Source organism: Peromyscus californicus, unplaced genomic scaffold, assembly GCF_007827085.1.
Source record: "Peromyscus californicus insignis strain IS unplaced genomic scaffold, ASM782708v3 Scaffold_12__1_contigs__length_115047231, whole genome shotgun sequence".
Classification (NCBI taxonomy): Eukaryota; Metazoa; Chordata; class Mammalia; order Rodentia; family Cricetidae; genus Peromyscus; species Peromyscus californicus.
Window position 1 is genome coordinate 58,034,275 of NW_026294413.1, and position 26,118 is coordinate 58,060,392.

Sequence of the window (26,118 nt, forward strand, 5' to 3'; positions counted from 1 at the left end):
CCTACTGAAATCATCAAAAATGTTTTCAGTGTCTTACCACTTCCATGGCTTTCTACCCTGATTTGAGGCACAATAATCTTTTGTCTTATTCAGTGCTTCCCAAGCCTTAATGACATTGAAGTCTGTCTTAGTGAGGGTTTCTATTGCTGAGATGAAACACCATAACTTACCAAAGTAAGTTAGGGAGGGAAGGATTCATCTGGCTTTTATTTCCCATCGTAGTTCATCACCAAAGGAAAACAGAACAGGAACTCAAACAGGGCAGGAATCTGGAGGCAGGAGCTGATGCAGAGGCCATGGAGTGGTACTGCTTACTGGCTTGCTTCCCACGGCTTGCTCAGCCTGCTTTCTTATAGAACCCAAGACCACCTGCCCAGGGATGGCACCACCCACAATGGGCTGGGCCCTCCCCCATTGATCAGTAATTAAGAAAATAGCCTACAGGCTTGCTTACAGCCAGCTCTTACGAGGCATTTTCTCAACTGGCATTTCCTCCTTTCAGATAACTCTAGTTTGTGTGTCAAGCTGACATAAGACTAGCCAGCATAGACTCAATCGTAGGGGATTTCTGTTTTATACATGTTAATTTTTTTGAGATACATATTGACATATGTAACAAAATCTAACACGATGACAAATAGGGAAGAGGTTGGGGTTGGACTATAAACCTGTGATACCTAAAACCGTGGAACTCTGGGGAATCACTAGAAAGAGATAGGATCAAGTGACTCCTGCAGAAGACCAGTCAGTATCTTGACATGAGACAGAGGTATCCACAAGAGTCTGAAAAAAATAATAGAAAATTCTAGAGTGGGGACCCCTATCCTAAAATATTTTCAGGGAAGCTAATTTATTTTTGTTGACAGGAGGGTGATATTAAGATGATTTGGAAAAAATTTCAATCTTGTCCAGAACAGTTTCAGTGTGGTGGTGGCACCAAAATCAGAGCTACTTCAACTCTAGTGGAAAGTAAGGAATTGGAAACATCACATCTTCCAGCCTTTATTAATGCGAAGGATTCTTAATATCTGGCCCATGGACAAAGGAGATCATTGAAGGGTTTCAAGACAAAGTTATTCCAATCTCCAGATAGAAGATACATGGTGTCTCACCCAGTGTTTTCACAAGTTATCAAGAAAGATGTGTCATTCATCCAAGACTCGAGGAACCTATAGGCTGCAAAGCCTGCGAAATCAAGCTGATACCTGCTTCTTGCCTAGTGTCTTTCAGGAAAATCAGAGCTTAGATTTCATCACAGTGAAGGTCTAATGCTCATGGTATGTGGGATTTCTACCCAGGTTCCCCCTGTGTGTGATGTGCCTGGGCTCCTAAGCCCCCATGCAGGGGCCACTCACATCCACATTCTTGAAACAGGAACTTGAATGCTCTTTTGGGGAAGGGCGGGGGGGGGGGAAGCATTGAGTCTCCCACTTGAGCCCATAAGTAACTTCATTTTGTGTCTATTTGTCTCCTTTACTTTGGCTGAAGGTACAGAAAAAAATCATTGTCCTAAACCTGTCGTCACCTTGATTCCAGAGTAAACAAAGCCTCGAAGGGCAGACTCCTGACCATATAAGGACCGTTAGCAGTGATGTCAGGGCTGCACCCTGGAGCGTGAAGTGATGATCTTGTAGGAGCCAGATGGATCTCCTGGAGGGATGTCAGCAATAAAGTCTGAGACAATGATCAACCCGAGCACACCTTACCCAGGACTGTTTAAATAAACATGCCTCTTTGCCTCCTGTCTTCAATTCTTCCAAAACCTTTAAAAACTAACGCTTATGTCAACACCCCAAAGACAGGCTTGGGTGTGGGTGTGTGGGAGTGGGGGAAACACTGGTCTCCTTTATCTGTCCCTCTTCGCAAGATGGTTGGCTGTGCTCGTGACACGTGGCCCAGCCTCGCTTATGGAAATTGTCAGAGCCCAGGCTTTTTGCTTTAAGAACTCTGGCTACATTTCACTCCCGTCCCGGCTCCTCGGAGGGGCTTCTTTAAATAAACTGTCCCGTCGGGACTAGCCAGGTCCGGTTTGCCGATCCTCAAGAATTCCTCTGCACCCACCCCCAGGATCGATCGGGACGCAGGGCCCCGCCCAGTCTGAGTGAGCCGGAGCCACCACCTAGACTGGGCGGGGCTCCGCGCGCGCGCGCTGCCTTCTGGGAAGAGCTGTGTGGTACACTCAATGCGCTTTCACGACAGTTCCCGGGTTGCTTTCCGGCTGATAACTTTAGCCGTGGTGTGTACTACAGTAGTGTGGCGGTAGCCTCCTACAACGCGCAGCGATGAGACAGAAGAGGAAAGGTGCAAAAAAAAAAGCGGGACGAGGGGCAAGGGAGGCGGTGGATGTCCCGCGAGAACAGGCTGAATCTCCCGTTCCCACGGGATTCTGCTCCCTTGTCCGGAACGCTTCGACTTGGGGTGGGCTGGCCTCCTTTTATCTGCGTGCTTTGTGAACCAGTCTCTTCTCTTGATTCCTCTTTCAAAATGACTACGTGTTGTCCTTTGTGTGGATGGGTGAATGGAACCGTTACTCGAAGACGGGTCTTTACGGGAGTTAAGGTGGGAGGTGGATTTAGCGCTTTGCAGTTTAATTTGTGGCGACTTAATTGAACGTGTTGACTTGAGTTGTTTTTTAAATCTTCAAGGAGGAAAGGCGTTGGTACGTCCCTAAAAGTGGGAATTATCCATGCGGTTTGTGCAACAGCTTTACGTGAACTTACTCCCATTTATTTTACCTCCGGGATAGCCTGGAGCAATGCTTTGCAGGTTTTTCAACAGAATGAAGTCATTTTAGTTTTTTTGTTTTTTGTATTTTGGGGAATTTTTTTGTTGTTTGTCTGTTTGTTTTCGAGACAGGGTGTCTCTGTGTAGCTTTGGAGCCTGTCCTGGAGCTCACTTTGTAGACCAGGCTGGACTCGAATTCACAGAGATTTGCCTGCCTCTGCCTCCCGAGTGCTGGGATTAAAGGCGTGCGCCACCACCACCCGGAAGAATGAAGTCATTTTTTTGTTTGTTTTTTGAAACAGGGTTTCTCTGTGTAGTTTTGCGCCTCGAACTCAGAGATCCTCCTGCCTCTGCCTCCCAAGTGCTGGGATTAAAGGCATTTTTCTTTTAAAGTATTTGTAGTACATTCCACTCTTATCTCTGTACTGCCCTTGAGCAGTTGATCAGAGAGTACTTGCTGGTTGTCAGAATAATAGCTGGGTATTGAGCCTTTACCAATCATTTTGAAGTTGTGTCATCTAAATGTATACTTAGTACGTGGAGCTGAATGGTCATGGTGCACTTGTGACCCCGAGAAGCATCACATGAACACTAAGTGTGTTGTTGGTCACTGCTTCTTGGCATTAACTGGAATTTCCCTTCCAAACAGCATGTCCTATGTCCTTGTCACATCAAACACAACATGCACTAGATTAATTTAATCTTACATTGCTGCAACTTCACTTTTTTGTCTTTAACTGTCACCAACACCTTAGTTCTTACTTTGATATCACCTCTTAAATTTGTGTATTTACCCTCATTCCCTCTACCATTTTTGCTTTTGTGGACATTTGTTTTTGTTGACTCTTACATCTGTCTTCTGAGATTTGTCTGTAGGCACTGGTGCCTGTCGCGTTAAAGGTTTTCATTGAGTCTTGTAGACTGTTGTTTGTTGTTGGATGTGTACAGGTGTGTGGTATTTGCATCCCTGTGGGTGGGTGAATAGGCCAGAGGAGGAGTTTTGTCACACTCCACCTTACTCCCTTGAGACAAGATCTGTCACTAAACTTGGAGTTAGGCACCCGGCAAACCCCAGCAATCCTGCCGTAATCCCGTATCACGTCTTCTGTGGCCCCCTCTTTCACACATTCTAGGTTTACAGGCATTAATGTAAGTATGCCTAGCTTTTAACATGGGTGCTGGGATTCGAACTCAGGTCTTCACATATGGATTTTTAATGTGCTGTTCAAAAGCTTTTTGTTTAGCATCTAAATTGATGTATCTTTTTTTTCCTTTCTGACTTATTCTTTATATTGATAACCTCACTTTCTTTAAAAACTACTTTCATTTTTTTAAGTTACCGAGTTGAGAATGTATAATTCTGAGAATGTATGATACAGTAGAATGTATAATCTACTGTTTGTTTCCTTTAATGCCTTTGCCTAGTGGCCAGTGTTCTGTCTGCTTATTGAACCTGTTCAGACAGCCTGTGTTCAAGTTAGATCTCCTTTCACCAAAATAGGTTGTTCTTAGGCCTGGCATTGGTCCATCCTGCATGTTCCCCGGTAGTTTTTCACATCTTTGTTTTTACCAGCCCAGCCTCCTGCCACCTCAGTGAAGTCTTATGCAGAAGTCTTATACACAGAAAGATGAACGCAGACTTAGTATCGTTTTAACACACACACATGGGCTGGAGAGGTGGCTCAGCGGTTAAGGGCGCTGACTGCTTTTCCAGAGGACCCGGGTTCAAACCCCAGCACCTCCATCACGGCTAACACACACACACATGCACACAGATGGGGGTATGAGAATGTGAATATGCAAGCTGACAGGATGCTGCCTCATTTTCTGCTCACCCCACACCCCAAGTCCACCTCTGTTCCATGGCCTCTGAGGCACCTTTGTAGAACTGAGAAGTGCTGGGAAAGCGTTTCCTCTTTGACTGTACATGGACTTTGCTCTCGCTGTTTTGTATGTGTTAGCTTTGCTGTATTAAGTCAGTGTGGTACACAGTGCACAGTATGTGAAAAAAACCCGCGACCTGAGATTTAACCTTGCTGTTTACAATGATGTCTTAACTTGCTTGATCCATTTTTTTTTTTAACAGCTATCAAACAGGATAACAATATCAACTTTACAATGTTATCGTGAGTTTCAAATGGGACTTAATGAAAGGTCTCGGTAACTTCCGTGGCTTTCTTATCCACACTTCTATGATGACTGTTTTATTTTTTCACACCAGCCGGCAGGAGACATATTTATTGCTATCACCCAAGCTAAGATACCACACCACTGTCGTCAGCTGTTAAAAGATGGGCTCTCCTGACCCTTAAAAGAAAGAGCTGAGATTGTCCCGGCTTGGATCGGTGCCCATGCTTGGATGAGCCATTTGTGGTTGACTGTAAGATGATATGACAAACATGTCAGCGTCCCCTGTTTCTGTGGAGAAAGGGGGGCTGCCAAGACAGGATCATGCAGGTCTACAGATGGTATCTTAGAAAGGCAACTAGATCCTTAGATGGGCCAAGCAAATTGGTACATACTATATGAGCTCAGCACTGGGTCAGCTGAGGCAGAAAAATCGTAAGTTCAAGGCCTGTCTGGACAAATAGCAAATTGAAGTCAGCCTGAGCTATATAATGAGAAGAAAGCTAAAAGCCCTTGGACACATCTTTATGAAACAGGCAGGTGTCTGTTCAGTCTGTTCCAAGATTGAGTTAGTGCATTATGGGACAGGCAAATTCCTGCTCTGCCTCCCTCACTCTGTGATTGAATTAGTGCATCTGAATGTTCTCTATGCACTTGCCAGTGTTCATCATTGCTACTGTGCAGTGACGGGCTGGGCATTTAGTTCCTTTGGCCCTTCCCTGGATTGGTAGGTACTTTTTGTTCGTGATTGTTTCTACAGTAGCCTTCCTTTTTTGTTCTCTGTGTCTGTCTGCAATATCCTCTGTCTTGTGCTTCTTTAGGGAGCTTCACATACATGAAGGTGGGGTTGCTTGTTTGTTTGTTTGTTTTTTGGAGGGGGGCATTAATTGAAAATATGAAAGATATGTTTGGATTGTGAACAATAAAGACTTAGTGTCTCCGGCTCTTGAGTTATGTGTTTGGCATGTTTGACATTGTTTTAGAAGCTAGATGCCCCTAGAGCTGTTCTTCAGATGATTTTGGAAGGAAAATTACTAAGTGAGATTGTTAAATCTGTACCAAGGGCTGGCAAGATGGCTCTGTGGTAAGGGCACTTTCCACCAAGCCCAACAAGCCAGGAGCCCTGTAGTGGAAGGAAAGAACCAACTCCTGACCTGCACACTTAAAATTGCATGTGTGTGCACACGTATGTGCATGTGTTACATATGTGCACACATACAAATGAATAAATGTAAAAAAATGTTGATGCGATTTTCGCTGTTGTTGAAAAATCTTTGCAGGAGATCTCAGCCCTGCAGAGCTGATGATGCTGACCATAGGAGACGTTATCAAGCAGCTGATTGAGGCCCATGAACAGGGGAAAGACATCGATCTAAATAAGTAAGTGCATCTGGAAGAGGCACTCTTGCAGTCTTGTTCTTAGGGAACAGGTTGTCTGTCTGTCTGTCTGATACATGGTCTCACTCTGTATCCCAAGCTCTCCTCAAACTCAAGCCGTTCCTCTTGCCTAAGCCTTCCAAGCAGCAGAATTGCCGGCATGCCCCACTGTGCCTGGCAGGAGAGTCGTTCTGTGAACTGGTCTAACGCTACCTGCTTTCTGTGTGGTGGTTAAGAATCACAGCTTTCTGCCTTGTACTGTCACATACTTCCCCATGATAAAATTGAGTCACAGTCTCTGAATCTAATTGCCTCCATCCTTCATTGGGCACTCCCGGTATCCTAGGCACTGTTACGAGGGCACTGCAGGTAATAACTGAATTAATCCTCTCAGAAGCTGAATGAGGGGTGTCTTAGTTTGTGTTACTATTGCTGTGATGAAACACTGTGACCAAAGCAACTTGGGGAGGAAAGGGTTTATTTGGTTTATATTTCCAGGTAACCATCTATCAGTGAGGGATCTCAGGGTAGGAACTCAAAAGGGCAGGAACTGATGTGGAGGCCATGAAGGAGCGCTACTTACTGGCTTGCTCCCCATGGCTTGCTCAATCTTTTTTTTTGGTTTTTCGAGACAGGGTTTCTCTGTGTAGCTTTGTGCCTTTCCTGGAACTCACTCTGTAGCCCAGGTTGGCCTCGAACTCACAGAGATCTGCCTGTCTCTGCCTCCCGAGTGCTTGGGTTAAAGGCATGCGCCACCAACACCCGGCTTGCTCAGCCTTTCTTATAGAACCCAGGCTATCAGCCCAGGGATGGTACCACCTGCAATAGGCTGGGCCCTCCCTCATCAATAACTAATTAAGGAAATGCCCGACAGGCTTGCGTACAAGTTGATCTTATGGAGGCATTTTCTCTATTGAGGCCCCTTCTGCTCCAATAACTAGCTTGTGTCAAGTTGACATAAAACTAGCCAGCACAAAAACTGATCCCTTGTCAACTTGACACATAAACACACTTTTCAGTTAGAACTTTTCCTTTCTCATTTATCCCCATGATGGCACGTTAATATTAATATCACAATGTAAAACATAAATAACTTCAAATTCAATTTACAATTCAAACAGATTAAAAGTTCACGGCGGGGCGGTGGTGACACACGCCTTTAATCCCAGCACTTGGGAGGCAGAGGCAGGCGGATCTCTGTGAGTTCAAGGCCAGCCTGGTCTACAAAGTGAGTTCCAGGAAAGGCGCAAAGCTACACAGAGAAACCCTGTCTCGAAAAAGCCAAACAAAAAAAAAGTTCAGTCTCTTTAAAAATCCAAAATCCCTTTAAAAGTTCAGAGTCTCTCAGCTGTGGGCTCCTGTGGAAATGAAAATTAAAGCTGGGCGGTGGTGGCGCACGCCTTTAATCCCAGCACTCGGGAGGCAGAGGCAGGCGGATCTCTGTGAGTTCAAGGCCAGCCTGGGCTACAGAGCGAGATCCAGGAAAGGTGCAAAAGCTACACAGAGAAACCCTGTCTCAAAAAACCAAAAAAAAAAAAAAAGAAATCAAAATTAGGTTAAATACTTTTTTATTTCAAGAGGGAAGAACCAAGGCACAGTCACAATCGGAACAAAACCAAACCAAACTCCTACAATGTAATTAATTCAATGTCCCGTGTCTGGGATTCACTCATGATCTTCTGGGCTCCTCCAAGGGACTTGGCCCACTTCTCCAGCTCCACCCTCTGCAGCACACACTCCAGCTCCGCCCTCTACAACATACACAGCTTGTCTTCCGGCTCTGGCTGGCTCCACTTCACAGCTGCTGCTGTTCTTAGTGGTCACCCCATGGTACTGGCGTCTCCAAAATGTCGGGGTCTTCTACTGCAGCTAGGCTGCACTTTGACCAATAGCCTCTCCTGAGCTCTCTTCATGGTGCCAGACCTCAACTTTTCAATAACCCCTCCATGGCCCCTTCAGTCCTGGGGTTTGACTCCACTGCTATTCTGGGTGCACCTTCACCAATGGCCTCTCAGCAGTGCCAAGCTTCAGTTGCTCTCCATGATTCCTTCATGGCTTTAACACCTGTGCTACATGGGAGACACATGACCAGGTTTGGCTGCCAGCACAAGGTATAACCTTGGCCACCTCTGAATACAGTTTGCACGTTCTAACTCTGAGGAAACACTTCCGAGAAGATTTTACCTGGGTGATGCTGGTCTCTTTTTAATCACAGCTGATTCTTCAGCTCCAGCTGACCAGCATCCATTATCCCAACAAAACAAAGGTTTAACTTAAGTGATTCTGGTCTCTTATTAATAGTAGCTGATTTTTTCAGCTCCAGCTGACCAGACACCACATATTTGTCACACAAATGGCTATGTAGTCTTTGCTTCCCTCTGAAACTTCACAAGCCAGATCTCCATCATCTGCACTGCTGTCCACATTCTGATCTTCCAAGCTCCCACAGAACAGCCCACTGAGCTCTCAACACTCAATGGCTTTTCTAGGCCAAAGTTCCCAAGTCCTTCCACAATCCTCCCCAAAGCAACATGATCAGGTCTGTCACAGCAATATCCCACTGTCCTGGTACCAGTTTCTTAGTTTGGGTTACTGTTGTTATGATGAAACACCATGACAAAAGCAACTTATGGAGGAAAGGGATTGTTTCATCTTTCAACTCTCAGATCACATTTCATCACTGAGGGAAGTCAGGCAGGAACTCCAAGCTGGAACCTGGAGGTAGCAGCTGATGCAGAGGTCATGGAAGGGTGCTGCTTACTGACTTGCTCCCCATGGTGTGTGCAGCCTGCTTTCTTAAAGAACCCCAGATCACCAGCCCAGAGGTGGCACTACCCATAATGAGCTAGAGGAAAAGCTATATAGTAGAATACTTTCATAGCCAAAAGAGGACAGTTACCGACTCACTTATTCCTTCAGCAAATGCTTTCTAAGCATGGTGTTCAAAGAAGGGGTTGGGTACAGCCATCTTAAGAATCACTAATTAAGAAAATACCCTTCAGGATTGTCTATGGCCCAATCTTATAGAGGCATTTTCTCACCTGGGGTTCCCTCCTCTCAGATGACTCTAGCCTATGTCAAATTGACCTAAAATGAGCCAGCACAAGGGGCCATCAGGATGGTCTAGTAGGTAAAAGTGTAGTGGATGGAGGAAACCACCTCCCAAAAGCTGTCCTCTGTCCTCTACACTGCCACAGTGACACATGTACATAGGCATGTGCGCATGTATTTAAAAAAAAAAAAAAACAAAATTAAACTTAAAAACAAATCAAAACAGTATGGGGTAGGTACAGGTGTCATCCTCATCTGACAGATGGGTGATCTGAGTAGTAGAGAGGTTAAGTAAGTCATCCAGGGTGAGTAGTCATCCACAGAGTGGGGGTTTTGAACCCCAAAGCCCAGTGCTTTCTTTGTGCCGTTGTTTTACATCCCATTTTTTTCCCGTCTCCTTGGAAGCACTTCTGCCAGGAGCACTCTGTCAGTGCTCTTAATCTTATCCCACCCGTCTCTACTGTAGAACCTCTTCCACACGTTCATGTTCACCTTGGTCTTTGTTACACCTGAATGAGTGGTCCTTCATCTCTGCTTCTCATTTTCTTTACTGCATTTGCTCTTTATATATATCCACAGAGAAAGGGTTGTCCCCACGATGTCATGTAATCACCACATCCATGACCTTTTTTTTTGGGGGGGTGGGGCGTGCCTGTCCTGGATCTCACTCTGTAGACCAGGCTGGCCTCGAACTCACAGAGATCTGCCTGGCTCTGCCTCCTGAGTGCTGGGATTAAAGGCATGCACCATCACTGCCTGGCCCCGTGACTTCTTGTAGACCCAGTTCTCTGTTTCTTAAGGTGCCTGTACCTGTTGCATGAATCTTAATCTGTCTTATAGTAAAAACTTGGAGCCAGATATCAGGGTAAATACTGAAAGATCAGAGAAAACAAGCCACAACCACTTCTCACCTCACCAACTCCTCAGCCAAAAGGGGAAGATCCTGTCTCCACGAATCATCAGACTGAATGCTCCTGAGTCCTCAGCCGAAAGGGCTGAGTTCCTGTCTCCTCCCGCCTTATATGCCTTTCCCTGCCCAGCCATATCACTTCCTGTCTCAACCTTCCTAGTGCTGGGATTAATAGCGTGTGTGCTTCCCAAATACTGGGAGCAAAAGCATGAAATCCCAAGTGCTAGGAGCTGGGATTAAAGGTGTGTGCCACCACTGCCTGGCATCTGTGTTTAATCTAGTGACTGGCCCTGTGCTCTGATCTTCAGGCAAGTTTCATTTGTTAGAGTACAAACAAAATCTGACCACATGTACCCAACCCCTTCTTTGAATACCATGCTTAGAAAACATTTGCTAAAGGAGTGAGTCAGTAATTGTCCTTTTCTGACTGTGAAAGAATTCTACTCTGGCTTTTCCTACAATGCCTTCAGTGACATCCCTGTGTCTGCTGCCTGAGACCTGAGTTTTCGTCTCCCCAACTTCCCCAGCACGTGTTAACGTCCTTTGTGCGTTGTGGAAGCAACCTTTGCATGTGGTAGGTGTGTGTGTGGGCTTAGCCACAGCACATCACATGAAAGAACTGTGGCTCATATCTGACATACCACACATGTGGGGAGTCGCCTGTGCGTGCTAGCTATTCAGATATTTCTAGGTAGGTCAGTTAGAAGACAGTGTGACCAGTAGGATTTGGCTAGTGGGCACAAAGAAAGGGAAAGCTGGTCAAATTGTAGAGAAAATTAAGGAATAAACTGGACATGGTAGCACACACCTGTAATCTCATCATTCAGGGGTAGAGATAGGATTTTGAGTTCAAAGCTAACCTGAGCGTAGCAAGACAAATGGGAGAGGGGTTTAGGAATTAAAGTAATTATTTGAGTGAAGAATGCTCTTGGGGTTACAGATAGGGTCATAGTCAGGAGGGGACATGGAGGGTTTTTTTTTGTTTTGTCTTTTGTTTTTCAATAGTTGAGGTAGATCCTAGAATTTGTGTTCTGGTTTTTGATTTGTGTTGCTTTTGCTTTTGTATATTATATTTTATCCAAGAAAGTAGTTCTTGATCAGGGTAATTTCTTCTCGGGACACGTGGCAATGTCTATAGACAGTCTTCCACACACAGTTCCAAATGTCAGTAGTGAGACTGAGAAGAGGTAGGTAGGGTCAGGGTAGTTCTTTAGGGTAGAAGCTGGGGTGCGGTTGGGAAAGAGACCTTACCTGGGCCCCCACTGTCCTATTTTACCTCTGGGCATTTGGAGTTACTAACAAGGAGGTTAAAAACAAGGAGGTTACTAACAGATTTTGTCCTTTATCTCCTTAATGTTCACAGATTGTTAAGTTGCTCCTGTCACTTGGTGAAGGGTAGAGGAGTGGCAGATGTTAATGATGCTGTTTACCCATCATCCTTTTAGTAGCTTGTGCTGAAATGCTGTGATCCTGATAACAGTGAATGCTTTGCTTTCAGGGTCAAAACCAAGACAGCTGCCAAGTACGGCCTTTCTTCCCAGCCCCGCCTGGTGGATATCATCGCTGCAGTCCCTTCTCGCTATCGGAAGGTCTTGGTTCCCAAGTTAAAGGCAAAACCCGTCAGGACTGCCAGTGGGGTGAGTGACTGCCCTGGTGAGTAGTGGTGGAGGTGGTCAGGCCGTGGTGGGGAGTCCAGACTCCTGAAGTCTGCCATGCTGTGTGCTTGAGTGAAGGAGGTCTGCACACGGTGCTCAGAGGGCCAAGGAGGAAGCAAGCCAGCTAGCGTGTATAAGGAGCACGTGTTTTTGTAGTGTCTTAAAGGTCGAGGCTCGGTCATTTAACAGTGTGACAAAAGTGACCCTCTTATGCTGATAGTTTCCAGCTGGTACTTCTAAAGCGCATATAATGGTGCAGGGTAGGGTATTTTTTGTTTTTTTAAATTTATTTCTTTTTATTTTATGTGCATTGATGTTTTGCCTGCATATATGTGTGAGGGTGTCAGATCCCTTGGAGCTATGAGTTGTCATATGGGTGCTGGGGATCGAACCCAGGTTCTCTGGAAGCCAGTGCTCCGATCCACTGAGCCATCTCTCCAGGCCCAGCAGGGTAGTTTTATGTATGGTGATTATGGAGTAAATCTCTTAATAGGGAACATTGTGGGTGTCCAGAGATTGGGGTTCCCCCCAGCAAAAGGAAGAAGTAAAGCCCCAGCAGAAAGCATGGCACTTTCGTGACCTGTGAGTATGCTTGTATGATCGGGCAGGGGACAGGGGATCAGCCTCAGAGGGCGCTGGGAGCAAGAAAGGAATAGGAAAGAAAGCAGAGGTAGGAGGGGCGTGAAGGGCATGGTATTCGCAGACAGGGAGTGCAACAGACTGGCGGGAACTCAGAGTTCATTTGACTGATGATTTTCTTTTTGAGACAGTTTCACTATATAGGCCACGCTGGCCTTGAACTCGCATTTTGTTCATTTGAGAAAATTGGGGGGGGGGGGGGGGGGGGGGGCTTGTTTAGGATTAGCTTGTAAACAGTTATGTACAACTGGCAAAGAAACCAAATAACAAGAAACCATTTCAGGGGTCTGTGCAGGGCGGTGATGTGAGCAGGACAGATTTTCAGAGAGTTAGTCTAGATACGGCATGCACAGTAATTCAGAAAAATAAGGCCATATTGGACACTCTGGTTCCAATCTCTGTGAAGCAGTAAGGGGCTGAATTGGGATTGAAGCTCTAAGTCCTAAAGGCTGATGTGTGAGGCCAGGGAAAATGGGCAGAATCAGGATCAGGATCCGTTGGAAAGGGGTTCCAGAGTTGAAGTCCATGCCTGATGTGACCCAGCATTTCTGGTCTGCTGTCTGAATCAGGATGTGATATGGCTACTTTAGTGGCCTGGTCTTCTGGATTCTGATCCCCACAATTTTAACATACAATGTGCTATCAAGTCTGATGCTGTCAGTTCTGATGCACATACATTACTAACAAGTGCTTGCACCACACACAAACTCTTAAAAAATAAAAATGGAAACCTGGGAATTTCACTTGTGTCCCTTGCTGCCCTTTCGTCACACCCACTGTCTCAATGACATCTCAGTTCAGAATCCCTGCTGTACCTGGTTGCCATGGCTCCTCAGAGCACACCTGTCCTGTCTTTCCTTGATTTCATTATCTTCACACCGAAGATTGTCAGCTGGTCATTTCCTAGCATGTTTTCAGTTTGGTTTAACTAATTCTGCTTTCGTAATCTGCACACGTGTGTACTTACATAAACACATGTCCATCTGTTTTGAGGTGTCTTGACATGTCAACAACTGTATTTGGAGATCAGTACTCCAGTTTCTTCAGCCCTGGGCTTCATTCTGGTTCTCTCTGTTGCATATACAACTTCCTCTCTGTCCATAAGAAATCTAGCTCATGTGAGCCTTAGTGTGGCTCTACTGGGTCACCTACCTCACATGTTGATATCTTTTTTTTTCCGAGACAGGGTTTCTCTGTGTAGCTTTGCGCCTTTCCTGGAACTCACTCTGTAGCCCAAGCTGGCCTTGAACTGACAGAGATCCGCCTGCCTCTGCCTCCCGAGTGCTGGGATTAAAGGCGTGTGCCACCACCACCTGGCCCGTGTTAATATTTATTTATTTATTTATTTATTTTTTTTTTTTTTGGTTTTTTTGAGACAGGGTTTCTCTGTGTAGCTTTGCGCCTTTCCTGGAACTCACTTGGTAGCCCAGGCTGGCCTCAAACTCACAGAGATCCGCCTGGCTCTGCCTCCCGAGTGCTGGGATTAAAGGCGTGCGCCACCACCGCCCGGCTCACTTTTTTTTTTTTTTGGTTGTGTTAATATCTTAATAGCCTTAAAATCTCTGCTGCCAGCCCTTTTCTCAAGCAGCACTTTCCCCACCCAGCCTGGACTCAGTCTGGTGCTCTGAGATTTTGCACATAGACTCTCTGGATCAATCAGGTCCCTGACTTCCTACTCCTACTATAGATTGAAATCTAGTGTCCATGAAATTTGAATAATAGTGATTAGGTTTATTTATAATATTATATAAAACGACCTTTGTTGGCTATGTTAGCAAAATAATTAGAGAATAAGAATCACCATGACCTTAAAAATTAATTCCCAGGGCTGGGCTTACAGCTCAGTGGTAGAATGCTCAAGACCCTGGATGCAGTCTCCAGTACCACAAATTAATAATAATAGTTCCTTATTCTATACTTACCATAAAACCAAATACAAAGCTCATATATGCAATTCATATAAACGTTCTAAATATTATCAGTATCAAAGAACACGGTTTAAGGGGATAGCACCATCCGTGTCTTGAGGGAGATACTCAGGTTTCTTTTCGGATCACGTCAGTCTTTCCCCTTTTCATATCTTGAAGACTCTTATGTACCACTCCAGTTACACTCCCCCCCTTCACTCTTAAGGTAACCACTCTGTAGAATTGTGTTCACTTTTCAATGATAGCTTTTTGATTAATCTTTCTTTTATAGATTGCTGTTGTGGCTGTGATGTGCAAACCCCACAGATGTCCACACATCAGCTTCACAGGGAATATATGTGTGTAAGTATGATTTTGATAAGTTGATATGTGTTTCTTAAACTAATAGGTAGAATCCCTCATGCCCTGGCCAGTACAGGTTGATGATACTTAGATGTTGACTGAACATCTTTGGTAAGGTGTTGCAGAACTTTGGAAATGAAACAGACGGTGCTGCAGTGCTGAAATTCTCATTGGTTATGAGCTTGGGACAACAGGCACCTGTTACCTAGGTAAATTAAACATGGAAATGCAAGCTCCCTGGATCCCAGCATCAAATTCAAAATGAATTTGGACCAGAAAAGTATCAAAAAATTAAATTATTCTTGTAAATAGGTTAGACTTCTCTGATTGAGGTATTGGGAAGAATTTATGGATGCAAGTGCATGCATGACTCAGGTAGGAAGCTTAAATGGGTCCCAGGAAAGCATAGAATCATCCAAACTAGACAGCTGGGCTCCCACATTAAGCCTGTAAGGTGTGTGCCTGCAGTGTTCTGGACACAAGTGTTGTCATGTTCCTTGACTTACTGTCTTGTTTGCTCGTTGGTAAGCAGTGCTGTGCGGGTGGACTGCTGTTTGAATTGACGGCAGGACTCTGCTGGACTGAGCTCCTCACCTGCCCTCCCTGTTCTGTCGTTGTGTCCAGATACTGCCCTGGAGGACCTGACTCAGATTTTGAGTACTCCACCCAGTCTTACACGGGCTATGAGGTAAAGCCTTTGACTTGATCCTGACAGAGTGCTACAGTCCAGAGTGTGATGTGACAAGTACCGACATTCTTAGACGCTCGGGCTTTTTTCCTGACTAGAAAGCTTTTGCCAAACATTTGTGCTGTGTGTCTTTGAGTGCCACGTGTGTGCCAAGCCACTGGAGAAATGCCGACATGAGCATTTCGTGCCATTATTTCCACCCACTGTCCCAAGTGCTTTGCCACTGCAAGCCTCCAGCAGTATTTGGAAGGTAGATGCTATGATTATCTCAGTTTTACAGCGAGGAATTGGAGGTATAGAGGCTTAAAGAGCTGGCAGGGACACACTTAGTGAACAGCTACTCTGACCTGTGTTTTCCATGCTCCAAATTTCTTACCCCCCCCTTTTTTTTTTTTTACATGTTAAGTAATAATGTCAAAACACTGTTTGGCACCTTGCCCCACATTTATTTTTATATACATATGTATGTGGGTGTTTTTTTTTTAGACATGTCTCATTGTAACTCAGATTGGCTTCAACCTTTTCATAGTATTCCTTTCTCAACCTCCTAACCACAAGGACTTCGCATGTTTAGAGCTGACCATTGGGAATTAGATAATCTATCAGAGGGCTCATCCCTGGAGAAAACTGACTCTCCCTCTCTCAGCACCGTTGATTGCCTGTAGCTCACTATCTAGTGGTAGGGCCTTAGGACATCCCCCTTTTACGCTGGCATGCCAGCTGGTGATGTCATTGTTCAGACAGTCATTTGTTGGAATCTCCCGAGTGTATTATCCCTGTCATGTCTAGAAGACACGGTCTGGTCTTCTGCCCACCTCTCCCTGAGCCTTTGGTGTAGAGGTTGTGCTGTGGATGTATCATCTGGCGTTGGGCACTCGCTGTCACTTCTGTATTCTGACCAGTTGTGGATCTCTGTAATAGTTTTCACCTGCTGCAAAAAAGAAGCTCATTGGAGAACGTTCTATGATAGGAAACTGCTTTGTCATGGTAGAGGTTCAGTATGGCAGTGGCATCAAGACCATTTGCTGAGCCATTAGAAACCATGTGTGATTATAAGGACCTTGTGCACAGATCATTCTGCTACATGACTCTCTTGAGTATGTGTGCCCATCTGTGTGTACACCTCCACTTTAGATGCCATCATAGTTCTGCAGAAGGTGAATGTGACCCATTCTGTTACCTAGGTAAATTAAACTTGGAAATGCAAGCTCCCTGGATCCCAGCATCAAATTCAAAATGAATTTGGACCAGAAAAGTATCAAAAATTTGAATTATTCTTATAAATAGGTTAGACTTCTCTGATTGAGGTATTAGGAAGAATTCATGGATGCAAATGCATGCATGACTCAGGTAGGAAGCTTAAATGGGAGGAAAATTCCCTGCTGTTTAGGTACACTCGACTGGCCTGATATTCTGAACCTTGCTAAAACTGAGAAAGGAAGGTGGGATGTGAGGTGTGGTTTCAGTGTTTAAAACCTTGGAGTAATTTAATTTTAATACAGCCCTTCACTCCTTCAGTATTTTCTTTAATTTCATATGGCTATAACACTATATGTTTTTCCTTATTTACTTAGCCAACTTCCATGCGAGCTATCCGTGCTAGATATGACCCTTATCTGCAGACGAGACACCGGATAGAGCAGGTAAAGAGGCTTTTTTAATTGGTTTTTATGCTTCAAAGATTGCCGCACCATTGCTTGATTTGACGTCATTGTGAAGACAAGAAGAGCATGGTTTTTGCCCGTCTGAAGGAGAGACTTTCAGCGCTGTGTGTGGTCAGACTTATGCTCCTTAGATACCATTGTCTCCTTTAAGGGTTTTATATTCTTTGTACTCCTTTCAGTTTGAAGGAAGTCACTTAGGAAAGTGTGTAAAAGTTCTTTAACAGCCAACAAGGGCTTGAACTTCAGCATCCAGAGCCCGGTGAAGAAGTGTGACAGGCTTGCTCAGTGAGAACAGGCAGTTCACAGCAAAGTGGTGTGAGTAGCTGTTTGGGTCTTGTGGACTTGTTCTGTGCCTTTACTGTGGTGGTGTATAACTCCATCACAACTCCCCAATTGTGCCTTAAAGGGGGTGGATTTTTATTACAAATAAATAATACATTAACATAACTGGTTAAAAGCTACTACTATGTAGGTGATCTTGAACTTCTCAAGGAGTCTAAACATATTTTGCAAGTGTTAAGATGTAAGTACCATCTGTAGTTGTTACAGTAATTAACATGGTAAGATTAAATAGAAGATCTAAAAATAGAAAGGAGTGTGTAGTACATAAGTTGCTTCTGGGTTTCTGTGTCTGTTTATTATAGAACACCACCCAGTTCTGATGATCACTTTGCTGTCACCCAGGTATGTGTAGGGCAGAAGTGTTCACAGTAGAAGAGGACCCCACCTGGGGAGCCCACATAGCTTGGGAAAACATGTTCTGAACTGACTTTGATCTCGGTTTTTTGTTTTCAGGCATGGTATGTAACTCGTTTAAGATGAGTATTAGGCCTGGCGGTGGTGGTGCACGCCTTTAATCCCAGCACTCGGGAGGCAGAGGCAGGAGGATCTCTGTGAGTTCAAGGCCAGCCTGGTCTACAAAGCAAGTTCCAGGAAAGGCACGAAGCTACACAGAGAAACCCTGTCTCAAAAAACCAAAAAAAAAAAAAAAAAAAAAAAAAGAAAGATGAGTATTAGTCAGGGTTCTCTAGCAGAACATGGAAAGGGGACTTATTAGAATGACTTACAGGCTGTGGTCCAGCTGATCCAACAATAGCTGCCTATGAAGGGAAGATCTAAGAATTTAGTAGTTCAAACCATGAGGCTGGATGTCTCAGCTGGTCTTCAGTATATGGGAAACCCCAGAGAAGTAGGCTCTGAAGCTAATATGGAATGAACTTGAGAGCAAGAGCAAGCAGGCAAAGAGAGAGAGAGCTTTCTTCTCCCATGTCCTTTATAGAGGCCTCTGGCAGAAGGCCCACACATCTTCCCACCTCAAAGATCTGGACTAGAAGTAGGTCTTCTACTTTGGATGATTTAATTAAGAAAAAAAAAATCCCTCACAGGTATACCCAGTCATTTGGGTTTTGGTTAATTCTGGATGTAGTCAAGTTGACAAACAAAAATAGTCATCACAAGATAGAAAACTGTTTTAACAGAGTATGAAATGTTTATATTTACTAAAAATGTTTGAAGAACTTAGCTTTAGACATTGGGATAGTCACACAGAATAGCAATTCTTTTCTAACTGTAAGTGCAGCAGAGTCATCTGGGAAACAGTGACATAGTGACAGTGGGTTGGGTCTCCACCTCTGGAGGTGACATGGAGTTTGGCTTGGAGTCCTAGCAGGAGTTTTTGTATATGCTGCCAGGACAGTTTTGCTGTTACCCCTTGTATGCAGCCATGGACAGAGGAGTACTCCTGGTGTTGATGGGAAGGCATACGCATGCTCACTCACATACACAGGCACAGTAAGAGCATTTGCTATTTGCTACTTGCAGAAACAACTCTGTTTAAAAGGTTCCCTAGAGATAGTCACTACGTGGTATATTCTAGTTCTTAATTAGGTATTTGATTCTGGCTTCTTGTAGTTGGCATGGTGGATGGTTGTGCCATTCTGCCCTGAAGTAGAGGAGATGGCTTATTTCATTTTGAGACAGTCAGTTATGTATGGTTTTCCGGGAGCAGCTTGAGGGCCTGTTCCCATAATCAGCTTTCAATTGCATCCTGAAGTCTCACTCTAATCTAGTATTCATCTCTCTCCCTGTGCACTAAGTCCAGGTTATGCGGCACTCACAACTGTGTGTTTTTACCCTGAAGTCAGACATAAAACATATGATAGTAAATTTTGGCAGTATTTGATACTACATTATGTTGATTTTTTTATGTATTATATTCTGTGTTTTCTGTTATATATGTCTTAAACTCTTCCTGCTGTTAAGTTCCTACTTAACTATCAACACTGAAGTCTGATTGCTGCTTTAGTTTTAATTCTCACTCTCTCATCTCTTTTGAGCAGGAATTGTTTTTCTTTCAGACATTTCTTTTTTTTTAAACACACAGAATTAGCACAATGGGTTTTATTATAAACTGTGCTAGTGGGACTATGAAATGAAATTGGAAATTCTGCATAATGCTCTGACGAATGTGTATTTCTTCCAGTTAAAGCAGATTGGTCACACTGTGGATAAGGTGGAGTTCATCGTGATGGGTGGAACGTTCATGGCCCTTCCGGAAGAATACAGAGATTTTTTTATCCGAAATTTGCATGATGCTTTATCAGGCCACACTTCAAACAATATTTACGAGGCAATCAAGTAAGAAACCCTATTTTCTCACTCTCTGAACAATTGTCTGTCTCTTCATCCTCCTAGCAGCTGCCTGTGGGGATTTGATCTGTTCTGAGTATATATTCTGAGTTTCTTGTACTCTTTTCTTTGTGTGTGTGTGTTGGGGCAGAGGGAGTGGGATTATTTTCATGGAGCCACACCTCCTGATCAGTCTAATCCTTTCCAAGTTCCACTTCCTGGTGACCAAGCATTCAAATATATGAGCCCTCGGGGGCCATCCCTGTACAAACCCCCACACCATCTATGCAGTTACAGGCACTGGGCACAGCATAGTGAACAAGATGGAACTGTGTCCTACGGGTGCTGTCCTTCTATATCAGTAACAGAGTACAGGTTGTGATGGAAAGAGATTGCTGTGACAGAGACCTGTTGTAGGAAGACGAGTCTGAGACCTTCCTTAGAAAGGACAGAATGAGACCAGGCGGTGGTGGCGCACACCTTTAGTCCCAGCACTTGGGAGGCAGAGGCAGGCGGATCTCTGTGAGTTCGAGGCCAGCCTGGTCTCCAGAGGAAGATCCAGGACAGGCTCCAAAACTACATAGAGAAACCCTATCTCGGGGGAAAAAAAGAAAGGGCAGAATGGGGACACTGAGAAGGGAAACAGCTTTTCCATAGATGACTGGGTTATACTCCAGTGAGCAAGGGAATGTCCTCAGGTGACATTGAAAGGCTGAACATGGGCCAGATCATGTACTCTTTCAGGGAGCTGGAGTTCTTATGAAATGTAAAAGTAGGTTGTTTCAAGCCAAAGGGGTGGCAATGCTTCCTTGTTAACAGGCAAGGTCATTGGACTGTCTTCTGACTGACAGGTTAAAGGGTTACCATGGGAATGGGAGACACCTCTAAGCTTCCTTATCACCTTGGTTCATCAAGGTTGGTGGCAGTGGTGATGGAGAAGAGGCTCATTGAGGCAGTGACGGCCTAGCCTTCGTTGGATGGCTTGAGTAGTTGGATGGGAATGCCATATACTAAGATGGAAAAGCCATAGGGAAGTTCAGGTTTGAGGGAGGAAATTAAGTTTACTTTCGGTTTGTTATGTTTGAAATGCCCATGATGCATATAGATATGTCTGGTAGGGTCCGGAAAAGGAAGTCTTGGCTGCAGGTACACAGTGGAGATTTTCAATCATAGGTGATAATCTCAGCCTCATGGAGGGATGATGTCACCTAATGGGAGAGTTTTGCTTCTCCAAAAAGCATTGTTCAGAACAGTTTGTACTGTAGGGTCCCATCACGTATGTCTCCATCCATGTTTATCTGCGTAAGTCATCACAGGCCAAGATTATCACTGAGGAGGAAGAGCTGGGAGTAAAGGAGGCTTACATTTGCTGTGTGTACAATGTACAGTGTGTCATTATTCATACAGTAAGCCTTTGAGTGTAGTGTTCAGATTTCTTCCACTTTACATTCGAGGAATCCAAAGCCCAGAGAGGTAAAGCAGCTTGCCCAGACATAAACACAGGAATAGAAACCCCAGGCTACCTTCAGAGCCTGAAATTTGCTGTAATGCTAGAAATTGCTGGGTGTAAAAAGTTTGTGTGTGTGTGTGTGTGTGTGTGTGTGTGTGTGTGTGTGTGTGTGTGTACCATCAAACTTTGGCTTTTCTTTGGTGAAAGCAAAGGAGAATACCATACAGCTGATTGCAAGGTGGGAGAAATGGTGCTGCCTTGTAGACTTTCGTGTGGTGAGAAGTAGGGTCAGGTCGGAATGGACCTGAGGGGAGCTTTGTGACTGAAGCTGAAGCCTGAGGACACACAAGAATGGACTTTGAGGGGTCATCTGTACCTCCAGAGGTCAGCAGCGGTGACCTCGGTAGTGTGCCCCTGGACCTGAGCTCACGCCTTCCTATGTCCCTTCCTTCCCCTGTTGCTTTCCTTTGGGTTTGTGGAAATTAAAATAAAGAAGGTTTTTCATAAATTTAAGTAAAAGTTAGGGATCCTTGAGGGGCTACATAAAGGATTCATCCTCTGGAAGAATGTGTAGTGAGCAAGTACTTTTGTTTGACTGATGAAAACAGGTAAATTCTGTGTCCCCGAATCTAGACTTTTGGGAATGTGACTTGTCCCACAGGGACCTCGGTAGCTGGATGAGATGGCATCTGTTTTTACTATTCATTCAAAACATTGATCATTCATGAATAGTCATGCTTAGTGAAGCCCTGCAGTTTCCAAACTTGAGAGGAGTAATGATGTAACTCAACTCAGTCCTCTTCCTACTTAAGAGACAAATGTGATCACTGTAGATACACCGTGATTTTGGGATGTCGCCTCCGTTAGTCCAAGGCTCTGAGATGGTGTAGTGGTAACAGCACTCTGGGTTCCCAGCGGAGCTCATTCACCTCTAGAAATCCCAGCAGTGTTCCCTTCAATACCATTGAATCTTTTTTCTCACCTGAGAATGAGCCTGAGATTGTCCTCTGGCCTCCTCACATGTGCAGACTCACCAGCACGCGCGTGCGCGCGCGCGCGCACACACACACACACACACAAAACTGCGAATATGGCCAGCAAGATGGTTTATCCGTGCCATGTATCTGTAGTCCCAGCTTTGAGATGAGAGACAGACGAGAATCACCTGGAAACTGGAGGACCAGCCAGCCTGGAATGGGCAGCTCAGCAGTATGGACTAGAGAGCCGTAGCCTCAGCACGCTAAAGGAGAGGACTGAAAGTTGTCGTCTGACCTCCACATAAGTGCCATGGTATATACCTGTCCATACTCACATATGAACTCATCAGACACACAATAATACATTTTTAAAAGAAATAAAAATAATTTAAAAGTATTTAATGTAAGTAAATAAATCTTCCCAAGCTTAGGTACATATAGCCTCCTTTGCTCAATACAGGTTTCTTACGTTGAAGGGTGTATGGGTGTGGTGTGGTGTGGTGTGTTTATGTTTATATATATAGCGTTCAGCTATAGCTGTGTTAAGGCATACCTCTCCTGTGAATTTGCTCTGAGCTTTCCCACATGGAGTTTGAGTCCTGGGCATTTTTGGAGTAGGCCAACTGAGCAAATGTGGAGTTTCTGGGGTGCAGCTGCTTTGACATTTTCATTGAAACATTGACAATTTTACTACAGTTTTGGTGCTAAATGTTCTGGTGCCTCATAGTATTTGGCCATAAGTCATGTATTTTTGTGATAAAAATGGGGTTTTATGTTCGAACTCACTTGATTCAGATCACGATGCGTTTGTACAAAATCCACAAGGGAACAAAGCCTCTTCTGGTGTTGCCTGGCCAGCACCTCAAGAGGGCGCTCTGCTTTTAGCTTTAAAAAATGTATCTGCCTTGCGCCTTCATTGCAGCAAATCTCATGAATGACTCCTAGGAAGTAATAAAAGTGCAAGCCAGGAGCCATGAAGCCACCTCAGCGTGGTGCTCCATTCTGTAGCCCACTGGGCTGGTGTCTTGCTCTCTCTCTCCCCTGGTCTCTGTTCTTCATGAGTCAGTATGAAAAGTGACGATTTGTGAGCTCCTATTTGCTTTGTTGAGGTAAATTCTTCATACAACCCCCTATAATGAAGTGTTCAGGGGAAACTTTGTCATTTGAGGCAGTAGTTTCTGAGCTGAGCTAGAAACAAAATTATTTTCAAATGTTAGCATCATTGTGAAGGGCAGCCCAGGAAACTGCTTTTGGTCTGCTGTGTTCCTTTCAGAACTTGTCTGTTCTCTTGAAAGAGGGTGTTTGGAAAGCAGTTGTTTCCCAGAACAGCCCACCGCCCTTCATGAAGCGGGTTCACTGCTGAGCCATGGCCAACATTTCCTCAGTGCACTGATGTGCCTCTGCTCGGTAGGACAGGATGTTCTTCAAGGGTTCATTTTAAACTGGGCTAACAGTTCCATGAGGTGGCAAGCGAGCCACCAGTGTGGAGGACGGTTGAGCATCCTTAGGACCACACTAGGGGCCCAGCTGTCCCTCCTTGGTCTCCTGTGTCTAACCTGGGTAGTTAAAGGGGTTTTTGTTTTGTTTTGTGTTGTTGGTTTTTGTTGTTGTTGTTGTTCTGAAAAGATTAGGATTAGACTTCAAAAGATCCCAACAGCGTGAGCCTGGTTATTATTGTGGCTAGTTGGTAGGCAGAAGTCTGTGAACCCTTTGCAGGCAGAAAGTGGAGGAACATAAGCCTGCCAAAGACAGTGCAGCCTGGCCCCTGGAAAGGCTGTTGAATTAAGCCGGCACTGGTAATCACTATCCCATCGACTGAGCCTCTTCAGGTCTCCAGAGACTTAACAATTACTGATGACTGTCATCCCATAAAAATCTTCACTTGGGAGAAAAGACCATCGTGCATCTGAGTCACCCATTCGCCAGGGTGCGAATGTTGCCTGATAACTCAGAACAGGCTTTTCAAGGAGTTTTATTCCTTTTTAATCAGCTCTGCCCAGAAGCAGTTTTACATTCAGTGCTCCTTGGCTGTTTTCACAAGATGCAATTTAAAAGGGTAGTTACCCATCAGAAGCCAATGAGTCATACCTTCTCCTTGTGGAATTTTAAAGTCATTTCCGTTCCTTCCTCTTTTCCCTCATCAGTGACTTTAGATCCTCCAACTGTGTCCTTGCATATCATGGGAAAGCTAGAATGCTAGGTAATGCTGAGTACCAAACCCCAGAGATAATTCCACGTTCTTGCCTGGGCTGTGAAGGAAACCACAGCGGCCTCCAGAGGCCTGGAAGCCCTGGCTACCTCTGCGGTCTTCCCCAGGTGCTTTGCCAGGCGTCATGTTAACTAGCGTTCAGGTGGCTGTTTTTCCCTCGAAGTGAGTTTATATACAGCAGAGTACACAGACTTAACATACCCTTGATTTGTTTTGACAGACCTACGTAACCAAAAACACTGTTAAGGGTTCAGAACATTGCCAACTGTGGTGTAATCCCAGCAGCCAAGAGGCAGAAGCAGGGGGATCTCAACTTTGAGGCTGACCTGGGCTACTTGACAAGACCCTGTGAAAACAGATAAATAATGCAGAGTATTTGTGTCACTAGAGTTACTTTATGCTCCTCGAGAAAAATCCTCACCTTTGCCTCCCAGAACTGGCAATTCTTCTGGCAGTTTTGGGTTGTTTCTCTTGCAGTAGATGAATTATGCCCATTATAGAACTTCATATGAATGGAGCTGTTCGTCTCGTGGTCTCCTGTGGAAGGTCTTTCACTGACCGTTGCCTGAGGTTCATCAGTGTTGGTAGGTGCGTGCGTGTGTAGTTGCTCACTGTTAGTGCCAGGCAGTATTCGGCTGGGTACACCGACCACACTGTGTGCATCCATTCTTCTGTCCATGGATATGGGACTGCTTGTCGTTCACAGCTTTACAAAGAGAACGCTGTGACTGTTTTTGTTCAAGTCGTTTTATGGTTAAATGTATGTGTTGCCCTTGGGTAGTGATGGGAACTAGGTTTGCTGGTGTTTTATGAAGAACTGCCAGCCAGAAACGGTGTGCTGTGTGTACTCCCACCACTGATGGGCAAGCACTCAGTGGTTCTGCATCCGCATCAGGGCACGCCGTTGTCAGGCTTTTAATTTTAGCCATTCTGGTGGGTGTGTAATGGCATCTATTGTGGTTTTAATTTGCATTTTCCTGATGACTAATGTCATTAAGCACTTGAATGTACGCTTGTGCTGTCTGATTAAATTTCCTTTGTGAAGTGTTTAATCTTTTTCTTTCTTTTTTTTTTTTTTGTTTTGGTTTGGTTTGGTTTGGTTTTGGTCTTTTGGGGGGAGCATTGGGCTGTTACATGTCCTTGATTCGAGAATGCCATCTGTAACTTGACTTTTTATTCTATTGATGACCTCTAAGGGCAGAATTAATATGACTAATTTTTTTCTTTCTTACCTTGACTTTCTGTATTGTCATTAATAAACGACCAGTATTCCCAGGACACAGGGTTAGTCTCCTGTGCTGTCTTCTACTTCAAATTTCAGTGTCTGCATTTAGCTCTCTGATTTAATTCTCCTTGAATTAATTCTTATGTGTACTGTGAGGTGGGAGTCAAGGTTTCCTTTTTTCCAGTATGGAGAGTGAATTGTTTCAGGATTTTTTTTTAGAACTCTTTCCCGTTTAGATTTTATCCGTCCTTTGTTAAAAGTCAAAGGACTGTCCACGAGGGCCACACAGTGCAATGCCACTGGCAGGTTTTGGTTTGGAGAGCAGTACCACACTGTTTTTACCACTGTGGCTTCATAGTGTGTCTTCAGGACAGATAATCCACATCTCTGACTTCGTAATTGCTTTGCAAGGTTGCTGTCGATAGTTCTCTGAGCCCTTTGCATGTCTTTGTGAAGTCCAGTATCAGCTGGCACTGGCCAGTTTCCTTACAAAGTGTGATAGACTATTTTGAAATGGTAGGACA

At 44.6% G+C, this 26,118-nt stretch overlaps 1 protein-coding gene across 3 annotated transcripts in view; it reads left to right on the plus strand.

Moving 5' to 3' along the window:
• Positions 1-2,175: 2,175 nt before the first annotated feature.
• The window catches only part of Elp3 (elongator acetyltransferase complex subunit 3), a 68,642-nt gene continuing 44,699 nt past the window's right edge, over positions 2,176-26,118 (plus strand). The window contains exons 1-7 of one of the 3 annotated variants that reach the window (XM_052732911.1): positions 2,176-2,301; positions 6,132-6,231; positions 11,688-11,826; positions 14,683-14,753; positions 15,378-15,441; positions 17,016-17,084; positions 19,588-19,742. In XM_052732911.1, the coding sequence (XP_052588871.1) occupies positions 2,283-2,301; positions 6,132-6,231; positions 11,688-11,826; positions 14,683-14,753; positions 15,378-15,441; positions 17,016-17,084; positions 19,588-19,742 (617 nt within the window). In that variant the 5' untranslated portion in view covers positions 2,176-2,282. Of the gene's footprint in view, positions 2,419-2,443; positions 2,560-6,131; positions 6,232-11,687; positions 11,827-14,682; positions 14,754-15,377; positions 15,442-17,015; positions 17,085-19,587; positions 19,743-26,118 lie in introns of those variants that run through there. The other 2 variants (XM_052732910.1, XM_052732912.1) reach the window with 2 other exon arrangements.